Source organism: Euprymna scolopes, chromosome 2 (genome assembly GCF_053919585.1).
Source record: "Euprymna scolopes isolate OS-2025 chromosome 2, ASM5391958v1, whole genome shotgun sequence".
NCBI classification, from domain to species: Eukaryota; Metazoa; Mollusca; class Cephalopoda; order Sepiida; family Sepiolidae; genus Euprymna; species Euprymna scolopes.
In genome coordinates, this window is record NC_136483.1 from 22,817,024 (window position 1) to 22,839,377 (window position 22,354).

At 32.0% G+C, this 22,354-nt stretch overlaps 1 protein-coding gene across 1 annotated transcript in view; it reads left to right on the forward strand.

Annotated features, from left to right (window-relative positions):
• LOC145303335 (forkhead box protein J3-like) overlaps window positions 1–22,354 on the forward strand; it is a 761,811-nt gene that overhangs the window by 115,961 nt on the left and 623,496 nt on the right. The window contains exon 3 of the mRNA XM_080144700.1: window positions 19,235–19,315. Within this exon, the coding sequence (XP_080000826.1) occupies window positions 19,235–19,315 (81 nt within the window). The remainder of the gene's footprint in view (window positions 1–19,234; window positions 19,316–22,354) is intronic.

Here is a 22,354-nt window from a genome sequence, read left to right on the forward strand (position 1 = left end):
TTGTTAAGTAAATATATTTATCATTCCGTGGAATTTTCACAGGTCTTGCTAGTATAATTTCGGTTTTTCCTTTATATATATATACTAGCATGGGTGCCCGGCGTTGCCCGGGTGTTTGGAGGTGTATGCTGAGCAAAAAAAAAGGAGGTAATTTTTTAAACTTTGACCCCTATTATGACCCCTGAAAATTTATTGTTTTGGGCTCAAATCAAGTTATTAAGTTAGATCCATGTCCACGGAAGCTATATCTAAAATTTAAAGTGTATAGACCCAAAATTGTCGGAGAAGTTTGGTAGAGTTCTCTAAGCTCAAATCGTTGAACTTTGACCCCTTAATCGCCAAATTTCTGGCTAAAAACCGATCATCGATTTTTCCAAATCTCAGTACCCTGTATATCAAATTTCGAGTCTGTAGACTAAAAATTGACAGAGTTATTTCGTAGGGAAATGTACACAGACACACACACACACACACTTTCACTTTTATAGATATATAGATTTAAAATTTGAGTCTGACAGAATGACAAAATTATATTGCAAACCGATATATTAAACAAACGAACGTCAAAGAGACAAATGAACACATAAGTAAAAACAATTTGTATTAGTAAACATTTATTATTCCACGTCTTTTTTTTACAGACCTGACGACTGAGGTTCGCTCTTAATAAAAATTGTTTTTTATAGTCTTAATTTTGACTTCCTTTTTCATAAAAAACTAAAAAAAAAATCAAGAAAGAAAAGAAATTTAATTTTATTTTTTCATTAATTTCTTTCTGTGCAAAGCAATTCTTTCAAACTTACTCTGTTTCCAAAATGTTTTTATTTTATTCCCCTCCCCCTTCATTCATTTTCCTCCGCATCCTGGCAAGATTACTGTACACATAGATTCGAAAAAATAGTCAAAAACAAATATATAAATAAATGTTATCAAAGGCAAGATAAGTTACTTTTCTACCTAACTGGATATATTTTTTGTGTTTTTATTCAATTTAATATATTTATTCAGCTCGAAAAACATACAGTGTTTACCGATGTGTTGGAAAATTCAAGATGGCGTCTCACACCCTCTTTAACACCGTAAGTTTGGGAAAAGGTGTTATAAATAAAAAAACTATACAAAATACTATTAAAAACCCGCCGAATATATGTCAACCTATGTCACGGTAACATATATTGAGCGAGTTTTTAACAGTATTTTAACAGGGCACATCGTAAAAACTGACCCATTAATTTTCCTGAAGTAAAAACTATATAGTTTTTAAACTTTTAAAACTGTACATTATAAAAAGAAAACTGTTCGAGTGATTTTTTTTTTTTTTTTTTACATGGGTGTCACCACTTATCAAGGCCCAGAGGCCACTCAAGGATAAGGGTTAATAGGTATACATTAGTCATTGTGATTTTAGCATAGTAAACAGTGGGAATTTTGTAACTTGGATTACTTGAAAAAGAAAACTGTTCGAATGATTGAAAACAAAATAACAATGTAAATATATTGATAAGAAAAAAACAAAAACAAACGAAGTTTCCGTTTCAGGAACCCGAGTTTAATTTTATGTCGTAATCATTCAACTCGTTAGCGGTTTTATTCAGCGATTAGGGATAACCATACGACATATCTAATTACCAAAGCGATTTTAAAAAATTTTTTTTTTTTATTAAAACTAAACCTGTTTATGAACCAATTTTTTTAAAGCCAACACTTTAGTTATTTTGAGAGCGTGCAACTGCACCCGAAATGTTGATTAGGAAACTCCAAATCCTTTTATGACTCGGAAAAAAAAGGGGCTTTTTATCGGCTTAAATGATAAACTAATGTTAAATATTAGTATTTGCCATCGATTCTGAAATAAAATGAAATCCTGACATTGTGATCATTTTTGCAGGTGTTATGTGCCAAATATTGAAATAAGAATGTTTAAATTCAATTATTGTAATTTAAGTCTTTAATTTTAAAGTCGATTTTATTTATAAAATATCTTTTTAGAAATCAATCTCAAAAACAATCTGAACAATAAATCTCTTTTCTTATGGCTAAGTTTTTGTCAAGGGTAGAAATTATAATAGACAAGTATTCATCCATGATGACATTTTACCGATTTCCTGGTTTACAGGTATTCTTGCTAAATTTCTTCGAAAGAATTGACATAAACAATACTTCAACTAAATACGTATATTTCATGCAATAATGACTTTTATTTCTTCTGACTTTTCCTAAACTAAACATAAAACATCGGTTAGGGTTAGTTTAACATTCTGTAAAAGTACCTTCCGTTTTTTTTTTGTTTGTTTTTTTTTTTGTACTTCTGCAGAGAAGGTAAAAAACCGATAAAAACTGGATATATTTTTCGTGTTTTTATTCAATTTAATATGTTTATTCAGCTCGAAAAGAATACAGTGTTTACCGATGTGTTGGAAAATTCAAGATGGCGTCTCACACATTCTTTAACACCGTAAGTTTGGGAAAAGGTGTTATAAATAAAAAACTATACAAAATACTATTAAAAACCCGCCGAATATATGTCAACCTATGTCACGGTAACATATATTGAGCGAGTTTTTAACAGTATTTTAACCGGTTTTTTATTTATTACACCTTTTTCCAAACTTACCGTGTTAAAGAGAGAATCGGCCGCCATCTTGAATTTTCCAATACATCGGTAAACACTGTATGCTTTTCGAGCTGAATAAACATGTTAAATTGAATAAAAACACGAAAAATTTGCCTTTGATAACATTTATTTGTTATATATTTGTTTTTTGGCAACTTATTCGAATCTATGTGTACAGTAATACAAACCCGAAATGAATTTAAGACCACGAGTGAAATGAGAAAAAGAAGTCAGCGGGTTTGGTTGCCATAACAACGTGACGGTAGTGAACGTGTGTGTGTGCGTGTGTGCGCGTATTTCGTGTAGTTTAGTTTCGTATAATAGTTTCGTATTTTTTTAATTTGTAAATAACAAGTTATTAAAAAATTAAACCCTTCCAAGATGGACAATAAATAAAGCCATAATATTTTATGGTAAAAGTAAGAGCGTAGAAACGATTGTTTTTTTAGGAGATGTGATTATTGGATTAACCAATCAGAAATCGTCTGTGGCACACACACATCTCTGTTTTTATAGATATATAGAAGATAGATATAGATATAGATAGATAGAAGATAGAAGATAGATTAAATGTTAAATAGATTTTGTAAATAGTACAGTTGAAATGATTAGAATATTTCCAATATGTAATAAGGTCGAGGTAATTAGTTAAAGAGATTTAATATAATGTGATATGCAAATGAGCATAAGTCATTCGATATGGGGGTGGTTTGTAGAATAGTATATAAAGAAATTAGGCAAAGATTCTTATGTCTCCTATAACAGAAACATCCTAAAATGGGTTCTAATGTTTCTCTACCAGGAGAGATCTACCCTCTTACCTCCTTTATATTTCGTTGATGGTGGAGAGCTGTACACACAGACAGAAACACACGAACCCTATTACTTTATAAAAATAAAGATATATATATATATATATATATATATATACTAGCAAAAGTACTCATCGTTGACTGGGTTCAAAAACAGCCTACAGAAAATGGACTCTCATTTATGAAAGTATGATAGGTTATGAAAAGGAAGGGTTGTAAAGAGCTAGCTTCGAATTTGGGGGTATCCAAACCAAAGTAAAATATGATGAAAGTAAAAATAAAATAGATAAACCCCATAATTTATTATACCATACCTGTTCATACTTAAACACTTATCACAATATTCTGTGGATCTATATTAAAAAACCTTGTTAAACTTTGTGACATATTTCCATTGTATGGAGGTCAGGTGCGAACGAACACCCCATAATTTTATTATACCATATTTCTTCAAACTGAAACATAATTATCAAAATATACTTACGCAGATAGATCTGAAAAATCTTTATTAAAGTTTGTGCCTATTTTCATTCTATGCAGGCCAGGAGCGAACGCAGACCCCACAATTTTATTATACCATCCCTATTTAAGTTAAAACATACTTATCAACGTATTATTATGTACATTTATATCAAAAACCCTTGTAAACGTTTTTGTTTTTTTAATTTTTAAATTTTTTATTTCCATACTTTGTGAACCAGGCGCGAACGCAGACCGCACAATTTTAATGAACCACCGTTCTGCCAGATCAAATATACCCATTCCTGTGCCTCGATACATCTTCTATTATTATATGTAATCAGTTTTTTAAAATAGGCAACCATATAGGAGCCTTTTCGTGACCACACACACACACACACACACACACACACACACACACACACACAGACGTTCAGCTTTATATATATATATATATATATATATATATATATATATATATATATATATATATATATATATATATATATACTAGCAGCATGGGTGCCCGGCGTTGCCCGGGTATTTGAGGTGTATGTTGAGCAAAAAAAAACAAACCCCAAAACAGTCAATTTTTTAAATTTTGACCCCTATTATGATCTCTTAACATTTATTTTGGGCTCAAATCAAATTATTAAGTTAGATCCATGCCCAAGGAACCTATATCTAAAATGTCAAGTGTTTAGACCCAAAATTGTCGGAGGAGTTTAGTAGAGTTCTTAAAGGTCAAATCGATGAACTTTGACCCCTTAACAGCTAAATATCTGGCCGAAAACTGATCACATCGATTTTCCCAAATCTCAGTACCCTATATATACAAGTTCGAGTCTGTAGACGAAAAACTGACAGATTATTGCATAGGGAAATGTACACAGACACACGGACACGTTTACTTTTATAAATATATAAATATATATATATATATATATATTATATATCTACACGAAATTTTATATATCTATTTTCAGTATTTACCTGAAGAATAGCTAATACAGGAATAAAGCTAGGTAATAAGTTTTGAAAATATATATGTTAATTAAGCTACACAGAATTTTCTGCTTTTCACCCTGACGAATCCTTACGAAGTTGAAAGACACCTTGTTGTATCCATACTCGACACTCGGTGACTCCATTCAAAAAGATATAACACACTGAAGATGTAAATGAAAGAAAAAAAATTTTTATAAAAGATATCAAAATATTTATCAGATAATCATAAGCATAACTCAAAAAAGGGAAACAAGAAATAAATGAAAGAGGCTTGTTTTAAGAATACACAGTGTGGAATGATAATATTGTCGCCTTAGAAATGACTGCATAATTCCATTTCCGTTTGATGAAAATCAGTTGTTGTTGTTGCAGACCATCTACTAGTTGGACAGTTGTGTACAAATCCCCAGACTGATAAGAGCATTCTATCATGTCTGAAAGTGATACAATGTTCAACAAACGAGATCGAAGATGAACCACTGTACAATTCATGTTCTCTACCGATCCATGTTATGACAACAGGACCATTGTCAGCACCCTCAAAATGCATCGCTGGATTGCCATGAATAGCAGGTTTCAAGCCACATCATGCCACCTCACATCTTTGAAGTCAGCTGGAAAGTCAACACCAAAATGTACCTGGATGTGGTGAAGAGTGAGGTGACCCCTTGCTGCAATCCGGTGGATGCTAGCAGACCCTGGGTGTCGTATAATGTCTCGGCACTGACCCACAAGTTCAAAGAGACCCAGGGTTTCCTTCAGAAGTAATGCTACGACTTTGTACCTTTCTCTCATTGCCCCCCTTCTCCTCCGCCTGCTGGACTACTTTGTTTGGTCATATGTCGAGAACATCACCGATATCACACAGCACCAAAGCCAGCCTAATCGCCGTCATTCTCCAAGTATTCGCTGAGCTCCTGCCAGAGCTTGTGAAAAGGGCATGCTCCTAGTTCCAGACTCTTATTGAATCGGTGATTGAGGCTTAAGGCGGCGTCCTTGAATAGATATCAGCTCTACTACATAATCAAGTAACCTGAATTGACTTTTTCAATAAAAGTTTTAAAAATAAAGCTTTTATAGTTTCACACTTTATATACAGGGTGGAACTATAAAAGTGTCGCCCGAAAGAATTATTAATATCTCTACAATTATATAAACGCAACTTTGTCTCTGTCTGCGTGAGTTCGTTCGTTATAGACTCCGAAACGGGTGAATAGATTTTCTTTAAAATTTACTGACCTTTAGTGCATAAATCTGAGTGTGATCTTAATTTTGTCTCAGAATACCCCTGATAATTACTGATCGATAATCGAAACCGTTATTTTAATTTATCTGTTATTGGTAAAGCCATTTTTTCTATGCCGTTGCTTAGCAACAATCATAGAACAACGGGATGTGAAAATTTTGCTGTGAGTAAGTTGATAGCGTGATTTTTCTTTTTTTTGCATGACATGGTTTGTAAGTTCAAACTCCGCACGTAAATTAAATTTTTTTTTTAATTAACTGCAAAGAATTTTATAAGACTTGAAAATTTATGTGTTTTTAGCAGTGCAAAAGTAAATTATTTTTCTGTTTTTGAACGTCCATTGAACAAGTAACTGATCCTGAAGAAATTGCAAAACAGTCTACACACATTTAGTGAAAGGTTTCTTATATGTCGATTTAACAAAAAATAGGCCCCAACAACCAAGCACAAGCAACATAAGATAAGGAAATAAGGATAAAAAACGCATATATATATATATATATATATATATATATATATATATATATATATATATATAAGGAGATAAAAACTAGATTAGAACTTTATTACATTATAATATGGATAAGAAATCGTGAAATCGCTCCTCTTATGGGGTAGAGCTTCATCTATCCAGACATATCAGCCCTTTCTTTTGGAAAAATCTCGACCTTAACCTTGAAAAAGGATGTGCACCATCTCTAGGTCGGAGGCCATCATCATGTCAAATTTGGTCGTGATCACTCCAGTGGTGTGTGCTGCAGGAATGTTGTACACACATACAGGCACTATTACTTTTTATATATAGATTGTATTCTTTCTTTGAACATTTAGTGAATAATTACATATATAATCATTAAATAATACAGACTATTCCTGTCTACATATTTTTGTTTGGATCCATTCCAACCTTCTTGCTTCAAGATAAAATTGGCTGATGTAGCTGCCATAGTAACTGTGGGTCCAAGTACTTTCGAACCCTAACCCGATCTATCGTTAGGAATAAGTAACACTGGATGGATTTTCGAATATTTATAAAGGTGTTTTTTATTGTTTTGTTTTTGTCTTTTTTTTTTTTTTTTTTGCTAAACACCTTACCAATTAACATTTTTGCCTCCACCTATTTTGAAAACTTTTAATAGATAACAAGCCTTTTCTCGAACGAACTACTAATGATCATGATCTCTATATACTAAAACCCTTACGAATTAAACCTAACAAGAACGAATATTAATAAAATAGTAAGCAAACAATTCTAAAAACAATCCTAAAATAAGTTTGGTGTCATTTATCTCTGACGATGGATCCAGACAGATCTGAAAGTACACGGATCAACAGTGATTATAGTAGCTGGTTATTATCTGAAGCAAAAAATTTTATAAGAAAAATTCGTAAGGATTCAAAATAAAATATGTAGACAGGAATTGCCTGTGTTATTTAATGAAATATGCCTAAAGGAAAGAACACTGGAAAAAAAATAGGGAAAGAAAACATGTGGTCTTTTTATTTTTAGAAAATTCTTAACGTTTCGTCCCCCTTTTCTGGGGACTTCCTCAGGAGAATGATAAGGATAATTAAGGAAAATAAAATATACCAATAATTTTCCTCAATTATCCTTATTATTCTCCTGAGGAAGTCCCCGAAAAAGTGGGACGAAACGTTGAGAATTATCTAAAACTGCCACATGTTTTTTTTTTCTTTTTTTCCCATAATGTTAAAATATCATATCTGCTTTTATTTTTTTTCACACACACACACACACACTATGTGTGTGTGTGTGTGTGTGTGAAAAAAAAGCAGATATGTGTGTGTGTGTGTGGAAATATGATTTTTTCAATTATATTTCACCTTTTATTTATTCCAATCCTTTAATTTATGAAGCTCAATATAATTACAGAGCATATAACAAGTAAATGACAAAGGCCGATATTACAAATTTCAAAAAGTTATCCATCTTACAATTTATTCATTGAAAATTAAAAAAAAAAATAAATGAAAGGTAATTGCAAATTCTTTCCCAATTTTCGGATTTTATTATCATACTCGTATGCATTTATTTTCTTTTAATGAATTGATAAGTGCTTTTTCTTCTGATGAGTTAAGGACAACATAAATTCATTGATTGATATAATAAATAAATAAAAACTTTTGTGCTACGAAACAGATGCTGTCAAGAATTGTACATGTCAATGTACCTAAAAGGAATAAATTAAAGTATGGACAACATCTTAAAATTTGGAATATATGCCTTTGCCATTTTATTTGTTATATATACACATATAACATTATTGCATATATGTGTACAGTAATACCATAGGCAATGGTATAAACCCTGACTTACCATCAATCATTTGCAATACGTATTATGTTTAAACATCGAATGATCCAACATGGCTTGATATGCCACAAAATAGTAAAATAAATTTTTAGTTTAGTTAAAAAGATTGAAATGAGTGAAAATCTATACTAATTAAAAGAAATCTTAATTAGTTCACAATGAAACAATTAAACAGATTTCAACCACCCTAAAAAAAAACGGCAGAATAGATAGATGTGCTATAGATTGATATGGTTCCTCTTGGTCGACACTGAAAGTCATGAATGGTCATATATAAAGTCAAAAGGTCAGTGTTTGTCAATTTGTAAATATTTTTATAAACTAAAAGAAAAATAAAGAAAGAAATTTCATAGAAATGGCATTATATATAACTGTAACCCATAGGATTCAAAACTACTCAATAAAAATGTACATGTTTTGGCATGGCGCATCTTTAAATTATGTCAGGTGTATTATAGAAGATGTAAATATATATCATACTACTTCTAATACTGAAAATATTAAACATTCATAAGCTACAAAAACATCTGACAGAAAGCAACTTCTCTCATGGACGTGCGTCAGAAGCAGAGATGCGTTATTTAATACCTGGCAAAAGTGCATAGAGAATCGTGACTATGTAGAAAAATAAAATCTAGAGCACAAGAGGTCGCTCGTTTTAATGGTACCATTCCTGTCTTCATAGTTCTTCAATTTTTTAGTTAAAACCAAAAAGTAGGAGGCTTTACTTCTAAATCTACCCTTTTACTAACCCTAACCCTTTTACTACTGCTACTAAAATTTCTGAAATTAAAACCATATAAATCTTAACACTATTCGCTTTTAATACACCAAATTTTGCATAAAGAATGTTAAGCTTGTTGGATCTATTTATAAATTACGTTAACGTTTTTGATTAATTTGTCAGTTAGTATAATCATGCGATAAACTGGATTGTAGATTTAATTAGAAACGAACGGGAAAATTAATGAAACTATGTAATAAAGGAATAGAGGAAATCACGGAATGATGGAATCAATGAAAACGTGTAATCAAAGCATGGCGATATTAATGAAAAAAATAATGGAATTAATGAAAAAAAGAAATAAAGGAATGATGACTTAATGCAAAATATGGAATAAAAGAATTTTAAAATTAATGAAAATACAGAATAAAAGAATAGCAGAATTAATGAAAACACAGAATATAAGAACTATGAAATTAATCACTACACAAGATCAAAGAATAGAGCGTTAGATGAAAATACTGTATAAGAGAATAGTAGAATTTGAAAAAAAAAACATAATAAAAAAAATGGAATCAATGAAAAAGTGAAATAAAAGACTGATGGAAACACAGAACAAAGATTTAAGGAAAACAGAATATAAGAATAATTTACTTAGTTACAATACAAAATAAAAGAATAGTAGAATTATTCAAAACATAGAGCAAAATAATTGTACAATTAATGAAGACCAGAATATAAGAATAATGAAATTAATCACTAAACAGAATAAAAGAATGGTGGAATAAATATAAATAAAGAGTAAAAGAATTGTAGAATTAATGAAAACACGGAATAAATGAATGGTGGAATTACTGAAAACTGAAATATAAGAATAAAAAAATTAATTACCGTACAGAATAAAAGACTGCAGAAATTGATGAAAATACAGAATAAAAGAGTAATAGGATTAATGAAAACACTGAATAAATGAATGAGGAAATTGATTAAAATTAGAATATAAGAATAATGAAATTAATTATTATACAGAATAAAAGAACGTAGGAATTGATTAAAATACAAAATAATGGAATTCATAAAAATACAGAATAATAGAATTGTAGAATTAATGACCACACAGAAAAGAATTGTAGAATTAATGAAAATACAGAATAAGCAAAAAATAATCTAATTACTACATATAAAAAGTAATAGAATTAATGTAAAAATTCTAAAACTATGAAAGAATCTTTAAAAATAAATGAAAACAAGAATGGGGAAGAATTGAAGATTAAAATGTGTGTGTGTTTTTTTTTTTTTTTTTTTTTTTTGTTTGTTTTTTACGTTCCTGTTCTTGTTAAAAGAGTATAATTTTATTTTAGGAGAACGACTTCTTGTGTGTTAATTTCAATCATGTAAAGTCAGTTAATGTTATGACATACGAGAGCTCATAAATGTCAGTCGAAAACTTTGTTGATGACTTATGATAGGAATAAAGTTTGCTGAAAATTATTGCACTTCGTAAAACAATATTAGCAGATAACGAAGCGACATGGGCGGAAAGTTATTTTAACTATATGCGTTGTTCATCTGATTAAGTTGAAGTTCATTCTTCTTTCTGCAGAATTAGTTTAGTTGTCTTCCCTTGTCTTGAGATAAAAGGAGTTTTGTTCTTTGTGTTAAGTTTTTACAGTGATCTCCCTTGCTTGTTGTTGTGGATTCATTGCCTTCAAAACAAAGATGGAGGTTTCGATAACGATTGGGTGTTATATGAAGAGTTATTGAACATTAGTTAACTTTAAAAAGTGGACTGGATTTTAAACAGGGTTCGTCGATTTCGTAGTCCTAAAAATTTTCAATGTTCTATTCATTTTGAAAGATTTCATTGTTAAGTTCTATTTAAGAAATAAGAAATGATTAGAGAGAGACAGAGATAATTACTATTTCTTATTTCTGCACATGAAATAATGTTATGTATATAATTTCCGAGTATTTATGCCATCATTGCTTAATATGTAAGTAGAGATTAGTGGCAGTATGAAAATATGCTTATGGCAAGTAAACTACATAGAACTATTTGTGTTTAATTCCTAATGTTAATCATCAAGCTAATTGGATGGATTTACATAGTATGAACGTTTTTATAGTTAACTTGTGCTGACTCCAACTTCCAACTAATCAGAGTCCTGGATTTTATTAAATTTCCGTTTCTTTCGACTAATAAATAAAACTATCACAATGTAAGGAATGAGATATAGTCGGCGTTGATGAGAGAAGATGAAAACAAGTGGCGATTTACAAATTAATAAGTACATACATATATGTCTATATATACATATATGTCTAAATATACATATATGTTTATATATACACATATCTATTCAATTGTATTAAGTTTCTCCCCAGAACTGCAAGTCTTTGGAACTCCCTTCCGGGATTTTTCTTTCCCAACTGTACTGATATGCAAAAGTTCAAGTGTAATGTGAACAAACATCTTTCTACTCATCTCCCTTCATAATGCCCCCGTAAATTATGTCCCCGATAGTAGCCCCCTACTTCAAAGTGGTACTGTCCCTTGTTTGGGGTGAAAATTGAATAATAATAAAAGAAAGTACAAATGCCTTACTTGTTATGTCTGTGACAATAAACATTATATTTCGGGAAAAATTCCCCTTTTCAAATGGTGGATGTGACAGATCGATTCAAAGCATGCCGGATGATTGAGCGAAAAAATGAATTAAATGGCTGTGTGGAATCTCGTAGCAATATATATATATGTGCGCGCGTGTGTGTAATGTAAAAAATACCATTTCTATACCAAAATGTAGAATTTTCCATGCCAATAAACTCATATAGTTATTAAAAGAAATTGACTTACATGGAAAGGAGTTTTCCAACGCAGGGTGTATGACTAAACACTTTTTGTTTCTTTTTATATAGTTTTAAACGTTGAAAAACTTCCAGCAACATATATATTTATATATGCGTGTGTGTCAAACGTGTGTATTTAGTCAGCATTCTTTCATTTAAACAAACGTTGTTAAAGACAACTGAGAGATTCTGTTTGATTAGAACATTTTTTTTTAATTTTCTAATGATCTTTTTAGTTGGCCGTGGTGTTGCTTTCAGTCTTTCAAAGAAGGCATTATCTTAATATTATTACAAGGAGGGCTGGAAGGTTTTATTTAAGTATATATATATATGATGTAAACGATATCATGCCTATGCTAAAATATAGGTTTGTTTCATGCTAATAAACCTTTCAACAACAAATTCCGTGCATACCTGATTCTTGTTTTTAATATTTAGATGATGATTCAAAAGCCTTTGTAACCATTCGTGCACTATTTCCTCTATTCTTTATCTCTGTTTACAGTTCAGATTATAAGACATTGATTCGTGCAAAATGCGAACAGATGGGATCATAATTCAACAAAGACAATAAAATCCAAAGCAGGTGCATTTGATTGATTCCTGTAAGGCTAAATGGATGTCAATCCAGATTTGAATCAATATTGCATTGGGCACAATCTGTCTTCTTCAAAAATTAATTGAAAATTAATAGATGTTGTTTGCGAGATCAAAATAACCGCGATCTCTCATCTGATTTACGTCCACAAGAATAATCATTATCAGTATAACGTCTGTTTTACATGCTGGCATGTCTTGGACGGCTTTTAGAAATCAATTTAGAAAACTAACCAATGTAAGGTCTTTATTTATGTATCTTTTTCTTACATCCATTCTTATAGTCTCCTTCTAGGTTTTCCTTAGCATTCTCCTGTAAATTGACTCTAATATATCAACTGCTCCATATCTACTAGCCCAGCAACTCTAATCCATTATTTTCATATGAAAAAAAAACCCCGAAATCTTTTGTTTTGCACACACGTTTTGCATTATATAGCGAATCTTTCTCTCTCCCTCCCTTTCTCTCTCCCTCTCTCTCTCTCTCTCTCTCTCTCTCTATATATATATATATATATATATATATATATATATATAGAGAGAGAGAGAGAGAGAGAGAGAGAGTCTTGGAAGTTTTTTAATCTTTAAAACTATAAAAAATTTATTTAATTTATATATAATATATATATATATATATATATATACACATAATAATTCGTTGGAAAACTACTCAGTAATCATTTAATAACCTGCAATCACTGCATCAACTTGCATTCTCGAATTCACAATAGTCATATAAGATACGACAGATACGCTTAAATGAACACGTATATATATATATATATATACATATATAATTTATTTTTTTATTATTTTTAAAACAGTAATCTACGTACGTGCATGCTTCAAGGTAACTACCCCTCGTCAGCGTAGCTTGATTGTTTCTAGAAATCGAACTCCGGACAATGTGTATCACAGTCTGGCGCGTTTAACCGTTACGCCATGAACTCCTAGATGATTTTACTGTTTATTTTAATTATTGAATATCATAGGGGTTAGCCTAAGTGAAGTTAATTAGAATTCAATTATGTCGAAGAGAAATTTGTGCCATCACATTTCACTTGACAAACTTGCTGCAAGACTGTATAGAACCAGTAATGAACTGATTAGCGTGCATACATATATAAACTCGTTAAATCATCGAAGTTAAGCAACATATTAATATCGCCATCTCCCCGAACAGATATACATGCAAATCAGCGTTGCTTGTGAATTTGATATTTCCTCCAAAAATTCCTCAAGCAGAGGAAGCTAATTCAACCTGCTTAGGGTGAATGCTGCTTTATTAGTTCCCACCTCTCAACACTTTCGACCACGTGGGAATGGTTACATAGATTATGTCCTGTATCTTTTACATTTTATTAACTTGAAGACAAAGTTTGAGTGGAATTTTTATGGGCTTATTGTTAAAAAATAAAATAAATAACAACAGTATGAATGACTGAAAAAAATATCTACTAGGTCCTTTTACAGTCCAAACCTTAAACATTTTTAGCCGATAAAAATTTTGGCTATTTGCAAGCTGAGACGGAAATAAAAAGAAAAAAGGACGTGACATATTACACCATCGTTTTCTGGGGAGTGTGTCTTTGTTTCACTGTGATGGGGACGTTTCTGGAATGCTTATTACGTCTTGCGCATGACAACAAGCTCACCAGATTAATTAATGATATAAACACCATCAACGATGAGCTAAGGGGTTGATATGTCATCGGCTACATCTGCTAGTGAGTCTTTTCTTCGAGTTTTATGTTAGTATTATTACTGGCAGGACCACTTTGCTGAAATATAATGCTGTATGAAATAGCGAACAAGACCTCATTTTATAAAAAATAAAATTATCTTTGATTGTTAAAATAAATAAAATTCTAACTTGAGACCTGTCCTCAATAAAATTGAGATTCCAGTTTTTTTGGGGTTTTTTTGGGTTTTTTTTTTTGCAACAATCCCTGACGGTTTCTAGATATCAATTCAATTACAATTCTTCCATCGCAAAATCAAGAGAAAAAGAGCGAGAATTACATATAAAAACAAAAAGACTGAAATGTTTTCTTTTTCAAATCTTGTAGAGCAGTATTGACTCTTTGCACTTGTGAATCTCGATTGCTCTAACACCGTTGATATTTTATAAACATCTGTCAATCAAAATAGAGATATAGATTGCTGTCACCGCCATGTTTTAATAACAAATGTTAAAATATACTTGTCTCTATTCGAGTACAAGGGAAATCAGGTATAAGACTCCCAAATGTGGAGAGCTGAGATTCCCTTAAAAGGGCTCTTTATCAGTGTGCCCCAGAGAAAGAAGAAAGTCCAAAGAAATGGTACTGAAATGGATTGCTCGATGAATAATAATTTGTTGAATATCATTTGACGACACATTCCTCAACAAATTAACACTACATGCATTCAAAGCTCGCAGCTAAATCTGTGCAGCAAATGCTAGGCCGGTTCACAAGCTGTAAAAGAATGGTTCAAATTATCTTGAGGCGTAATATCTACCTGGCACCTGTGAAAAATGTGTAAAAAGTATGAGCCATGTGAGTTTTATTTGTTATGATGGAACTGTTCAGAAACCAATGAGTGGCACCCTTCCACCCACTTCAGGTCTATTTTAAAGCACTATTTTCTATTTCCAAATTCTGGTGTAACTAGATAAGGCTGTCTGAAGATATTGACTTCCTCAGACGAAATGCACCTAACATTAATGCTTTTGGTTTTTCTATTTCCTTTTGCAGAACTTTCTTTCCTGAAAACCAAGAACAACAACCCACCTTTTCCCTTTTCCTTCCTCCTATTTTCCCTTTCTCTTTCTATCTCATCCACTTCCTGACTGGTTTCATAACTTAAAATGTACCAAACATTAATGCTGTAACCCTTTTTCCTCTCCCATTGCAAAACTCATTCATTTTCTGCAGGGGAGGGAACAAAAACAATAAAACCCACTATCAACCAACCTAGCCAAAGATACAAAGAGCTTGATGAATAAAACCCTCCCAAAAAAATAATTGGATGCAAAATAACTGGATTCGACATTAAATAATCTGAAAAGAGTTGATATGCCGTAAAACAAAACAACCAAAACTATTTCCAAATTCATTGGAGCTGAAAAAGGAATCCAATTGGTATGCATCTACCTATTTACTTGCCTCCCCACGAGGACGGTTAGACATAAACTTATCTTTTAAGATTGAGGAAAATCGAGCTACCCCCCCCCATAAAAAAGCACCAGTTTTGGACAAAAAATTAAAACTACCTCTGTCTAGGAGAATTATTTCTCCTGCCTGAGGATAGCACATGTACTTTAAACCTTTGCATTGTTTAATAACAGTTCAAAGATGAAATTAAAAGATTCTTGGTTTTATATCCTTTTACTGGGCGATGCCAAATCATGGATCCCGTTATGATGCTCCCTCCCATTGACTTCGATGTATGAGTTCCGCTACAACAACTTCAGTTGCTCAGAAATCCACACATATGATTTGTTTATAGTGGTGAAGGTTTTGTGTAGAATGAACGACACTTTTTGGTATTACTGCTAATCTTTGTCGGTTCAATGGCTGCCACAGAACAGAGCAGACAGTAAACCTACCTCAGGTTTTAAATCAGTCTTTCTTCTCCTAGATGCATGTCTTAACAAAGACTGGGGTGCGTCTCTACCAGTGAATTAAATGCACCTCCAAATACCAACCTGGAAATTTCTACATATCGATGCGATACATACAGCGCCTAGTCTTTCCAAATAATCACCTATTTGGTACTGTCACGACTCATCATTGCTTAACTTTGGTGATCTAGAAAGAACCGGTGTGTCAAAGTGATTATGCTATATATATATATATATATATATATGTGTGTGTGTGTGTGTGTGTGTGTGTGTGTGTGCTTGCATGTTTTTCATCATTTCACGTTTGTCTTTTGAAATATTTTAAACATAAGTCCAAAATAATAAACATTTCATTGACTTTGATCCTAGTGTAAGATTCTGGCACACTCATTCTGGTCAGATCACTGATGTTAAGCAAAGATGAGCCTGGTCAGTACCAGATGGGTGACCATGTTGGAATAGCAAACGCTGTACGTGCTCTCCACTTATCTCGGCATTTTTCCAGTCATCCTGAATTTCTATTTGCTACAGGAATAAAACAATGCCGACTCAGAAGTTTTAGTGTGAAATATCGAGGAATGTTCTTTAAAAAGCATGGGGTTAAAAGATAATTATGGTTAAAATTTTAAATCGTGTGTGATAATATAAAAAAGACAACTTTTTTATATAGTTCAGAATGATTCTTATAAGAATCAAATTCCAAAGCAAGATAAAGCCAATATTGAAACTTTTGTTTTAAAAATTCTACCGAATGGAAGAAAAAATCGGTTGTTAATTTCAAATGTAAGAATCTATTCTCAGTTTTTTGCTCTGATTTTTTTTAATTAATGTACTTATCTATTCTTTCAAAATATGCAAGTTTGGTTAGTGTGAAAATTAATAATCTGTATTATTAGTGAACCCAATATGGCGATTGTAATCCATTTCAAAAATTGGTTCTTCATTTATTTGTGACATATTCATATAATATCCGAATCCATAACACTTTTTTTTCAATCCATCACAATGCCATGTTCATTTATTTAGTTTCTTGTTAAGTGGCATGACAGATTGTTCATTATATAAAACTGACATTAGTTAACGTGCGTGTTTAATCTAAAATTGGTATTGTATTAATATACGTGATTAAATTTGTGATATATTGATGTGCCAGTGTGGTGCATACGTTCTTAGTTTGTTTTTTTTGTTTGTTTGTTTTTTTGTCACAAAAATCCAACCGAGTTCATATTTAACTAGTTGACCTAAAAATGCATCAAACATTAATGTGTTTTTTTTCCTTTTCCTTCGCAAAACTCAATCATGTTATGCAAAGTCAAAAAAACCCCAAAACGCAAACAACAATTCTGCAAAACAATCAGATAAGCACTATGAATAAATATTTAAAAATATAAAGAACTTGAAGCATAAAGATATTTTCTAAAATTTCTAGATTCAGCATTAGATAACCCAAAAAGGGTTGATTTGATGTAAAAAAAAAACAAACAAACAACTAAAATGGAAAGAGAAAAAAACACACAAAAAATACCTGAATAAAAACATATAGAAAAACAAAGTCAAAACAAGGAAAAGAGAGGGGGTGAGACAATATATAGGAACTTGGAGAATGGGAACAGTTTTTATTGGCTGATATTTGTTGATGTGTCACTATAAGAAAAGTCAAATATTGTCATAAAAAACATCTTTGCAATGTCAGCGTGTGTAGCTAAATACTCTCAAGGAGACGACAAATTGATGCCCCGGAATCATGTCGGGGCTGTTGTCTGAGCCGATATCTTACAGAACTCGAAATTGGCTGTGAAGACAATGCGTCATTGAAGATCACTTTTGATGCATCTAGAAAACGTATTTTATGACGGCTCCAATAAAAATCATTTTTCTCAGGCAATTCACGTTTATTTTGTTAATCATAAATGAAAATATTGATATTGGATCTGAAACTTAAATATATTTATTTATTTTATATTGTTTCTTTTTTTTTTTTTTTTCAGAAATGCTACTTACCTATCGAAAATAACCCTACTCAATTAGCATCTAAAATATATGCTTAAAAATACAGGGTGTATTAAAATTAATCACTTATTTGGATGAGATCGAAAATTTTTCTGAAATAAGTTCGCCTTGTTAAAAATATTCTATTCAGAAAATTTTATCCTTTTATGCGTAAAGAATATCTTAAAATGTAATTTATTGCATTTTTCAGCACCCTTAAACGATGGATACAGAAAAAAAAAAAAAAACAAGAAAAAACAGTTTTTGTCGCAGTTGCATGATGAGCAAAGTATTACGAAGTACATGACAAGTTCCAAAAGAATTTTCATAAAGCTTCGGAAAGCAAGCGATCAGTTACTTCTGAACAAAATTAAACCAATTGGATCCAGGCGTGATGATAAGGTAGAGGAGAAAAGGCAAAGGTTTTTAACAGACTTGATCAAATCCAACAATTGTTTTCAACCATAGTTAAGAAAAGCAAACCAGGTTCTCTGTATGCATAAGACATCGATACACAGTACTTTATGTTCAGTACTTTTGAAAAGGGTTCATCTCAATCAAATGTTTCTTTCTCTAAAGTAAGTATCATAAATGAACGTTAAGGTGTTTTGATTTTGTCGATCAAATTGAAAAAAAGAACATTTCTGTGATGAACCAACTTTTCACATGTCAATCGGGGTAATTGCCCTGTTTTAGTGAATGAAAAGACCGACTGAGTTTATGGAGTGAATAAAAGATACGCTTAATGTAGACATGTGACTCGGAATCAGTCGAAAAGTTATTGCTCATTTTTTTTTTTTTTTTTTTTGAAAGTTATTGTCACAAACATTATTTTTCTAGACCAACAGTTTTAGAGCCTCAAGTTGTTGATACTGTTGTATTCCATGATATACCATGTCATTATGCTCTAATCGTCCAAGAGTATTTTTTTTTCTAATCATCAATAAAATGATGAGAAAGTTTGTAAAGCGTTAGATTTGTTTTGTTTTTCAGGGATCCTACTGGGCTATTGACAATAATCCCACTGATGATCCCCTTCCATCTCGTCAGAAACGAAGGCGACTCAATGAAAGGGTAAGTAAAAGAACCGTTTTATTCTTTTTGTAAGCCTAATTAATGTGAGCTTACAGGTGGGGGTCAGGTCAAAAATATGACCCAATCGCTGGCCCTTGGTTTTCTGTAGACTATTGATACTCTTAGTCGATTCTTTCTCTTTCGCTCTCTCTCTCTCTCTCTCTCTCTCTCTCTCTCTCTCTCTCTCTCAAATCTTACCAGCTACGAAATAGTCATACAAGAATGAAGACAGTTTAATTTAAAACATATTGTAATAAATTTGAATTATGGGAGTTCATTCCGATAAGTAATCACACATTTCTGCCGTATTCTAAACGATGATCCGCAATTATTTAACTAAATCATTTGAAACTATTATTTCGTCACATGACTCAAATTAACCAATCAGGATTCACTTTACAACGTATCAGGTCAGACATATTTATTAACCTTCAACAATAAACTTTAGAAAACTGCAAACTTTGAAGGAAATATTTACATGTTTCGAATGAAGACGCGTCATAAGAAAGAACCCATCACTTAACAATCACAAAACATTTAATATTGTCCGAAGTGCTTGTCTGCACAGCTTTCTGCAAATGTTTCAAAATTATCAATTCTATAATCTTGGGAGATATTTTTTTTCTTGTTTAAATGTTATACGGAAAAAAAAACTCAGCGTAGTGTGATTTATAATTAGTATGTTTTTAAGACCAACATTTTGATATCAATCTATTATCACCTATCAGTGTGTAATCGATCACTACCACCACTACCACCACCACGGAGATGGTCGTGAGTTGACGCAGATCACAACGAACTGGCCACATCTTCATTGAATAGGCAAAGGCACGAAATATAGATGATTATACATTTTTCATCTTACATGTACGCATATCCTGAATATTTCTGAAACCTAAATTATACATTTAAATTTTGAATATAGAATACACAAACGTGCTTAACGTAGTCTATTAAAATGATGCGTGAGATATCTGAGGAAATTAACTTTCCAAGGTACAATTTGAGATGTCACATGAAATCAAAGTATGAACTAATATCTTTTAACATATGAATTGATCTTGTCGGATTTTCAAAGCCAGATCCAAATAGCGTTTTTTATTAATTAAAAATCTGACAAATCAAAATTTTGCTTTTGATAATCCAATTTTCATTTGTTCCTGTTGAATTGTGTTATTGGCAATATAATAATGTACCTTGATATAATTAATTAAAAAACTGACTTAATCCAACTCGGATGACTGATAATATCACACATTTTTAAAGAATCACCGAAAATGTCAATCACCAAAGGGAAATAACTCGTATTACTAATTGAAACTATAAGATTTACAACTATTTCGTTTTCCATATACGTTTTTTTTTTAACGTGCAAACAAATAAAAATTAGTAACTGAATTGATTTACGGGAAACGCCGAGTAAGTCAGGCTAATACTGTATACAAATTTGTGTGTAAAAATGTGTCTAAGGAAGAATCTATATCTCTATTTCTACTATTATATTTATATATATATATGTGTGTGTGTGTGTATGTATGTATGTATGTATGTATGTATGTATGTATGTATGTAGTTGGTAGTTCTCTGTCGAGGGATGGCAGTCTCGACACTGAAATCTACAGGCGAATTCAGAAGGCATCTGTAGCTTTTGGAAGGTTGGAGAAAAGAGTGTGGTCTGATCGTAGCATCACAGACAAGACTAAGATCTACGTTTACAAGACCTGTCTGCTAACCACACTGTTGTATTCATCGGAGACATACACATTGCATCAAAGGCACATTAAATGGCTTGAACAATTTCACCAAAAATGCTTGAGACGTATTTTAAACATCAAGTAGCAAGCACCAGTACCCGATACTGAAGTCCTTGTGAGAGCATGTTGCTCTAGTGTTGAGACCCTTGTAATCAGATATCACATGCGTTGGGTGGGCCACTTGGTTCCAATGAAAGATTGTAGGCTGCCAAAACAATTTTTTTACGGGGAGCTGGAAAATGGCAAGCACCCTCAACACAAGCCTAGGAAGAGGTTAAGCGACTCTACAAAAAATAATTTGAAAGTCTTACAAATCGACATCGACACATGGGAAGAACTTACTCTGCAAAGATCGAAGTGGCGAACGCTTGTACGTGAAAGTTGTGATGTTTTAAAGAAAAGAAAGCAGACCCACAGCAATCAGAAGCGACAGCGTTGCAAAGGTTTAATTGATGGTCTTAACCATGACACACAGAGCTGGAAATGCGACACTTGTGAACGAGTGCTTTTGTCAAAACTGGCTACGTCAACCACCTTAAGTCACACAAAACTCCTGTTCAGGTCAACTTTGCACCTATTAGTTCGAACCAAACAATCTGTTTAACATGCAGCAAAGTTTGCAAGTCTACTGCTGGTTTGAGAAGACATGTGATAGTTCATAGGAATACCTTTCAACCTCAAGAGGAAGTCAACTCTATGGAAATTGCTCAATTTGTACGTCACATCTGCTTCAAGATGTGCAAATCTGCGGCGGGAGTGCAGAGTCATCTGAGATGGCATGGACGACAAGATTGGGAGAACTCAATGTAACGGCGATCATCTGGAAAGATGCAGCAATCATCATCATAAATTTTATCTATATAGGCATATGCATACTTATATCATAAAATAGTATGTTATGCATATAGTTCTGTTACCGTGTATCCCTCAACACGTCTCAATATATTTAGCTTAGTACAAATTTAGATTAGTGCAAAGTATAATACAGTAATTTCATCATAGAAATACGCCAGGCTTTAATGAAATGAAACAGAACCGTTTATGTGTAGTTTACTTGTCGTAATTATAATTTTATACTACATGTGTGCGTGTGGTCGTGTGTTTTATATATTATTTCTACTATTATATATAAGAAACTTTGTGTGAGTTCGTTCCCTATGAACTCAAAAACTAACACGAAGATACTTTATGTGCCTAGGGGTGTTCTTAGATAAGTTTTGCATCGGAATGTATTCGATAAGTATCGATAATTGATAATCGAAAAATTCGATGAAAGAAGTGGCAG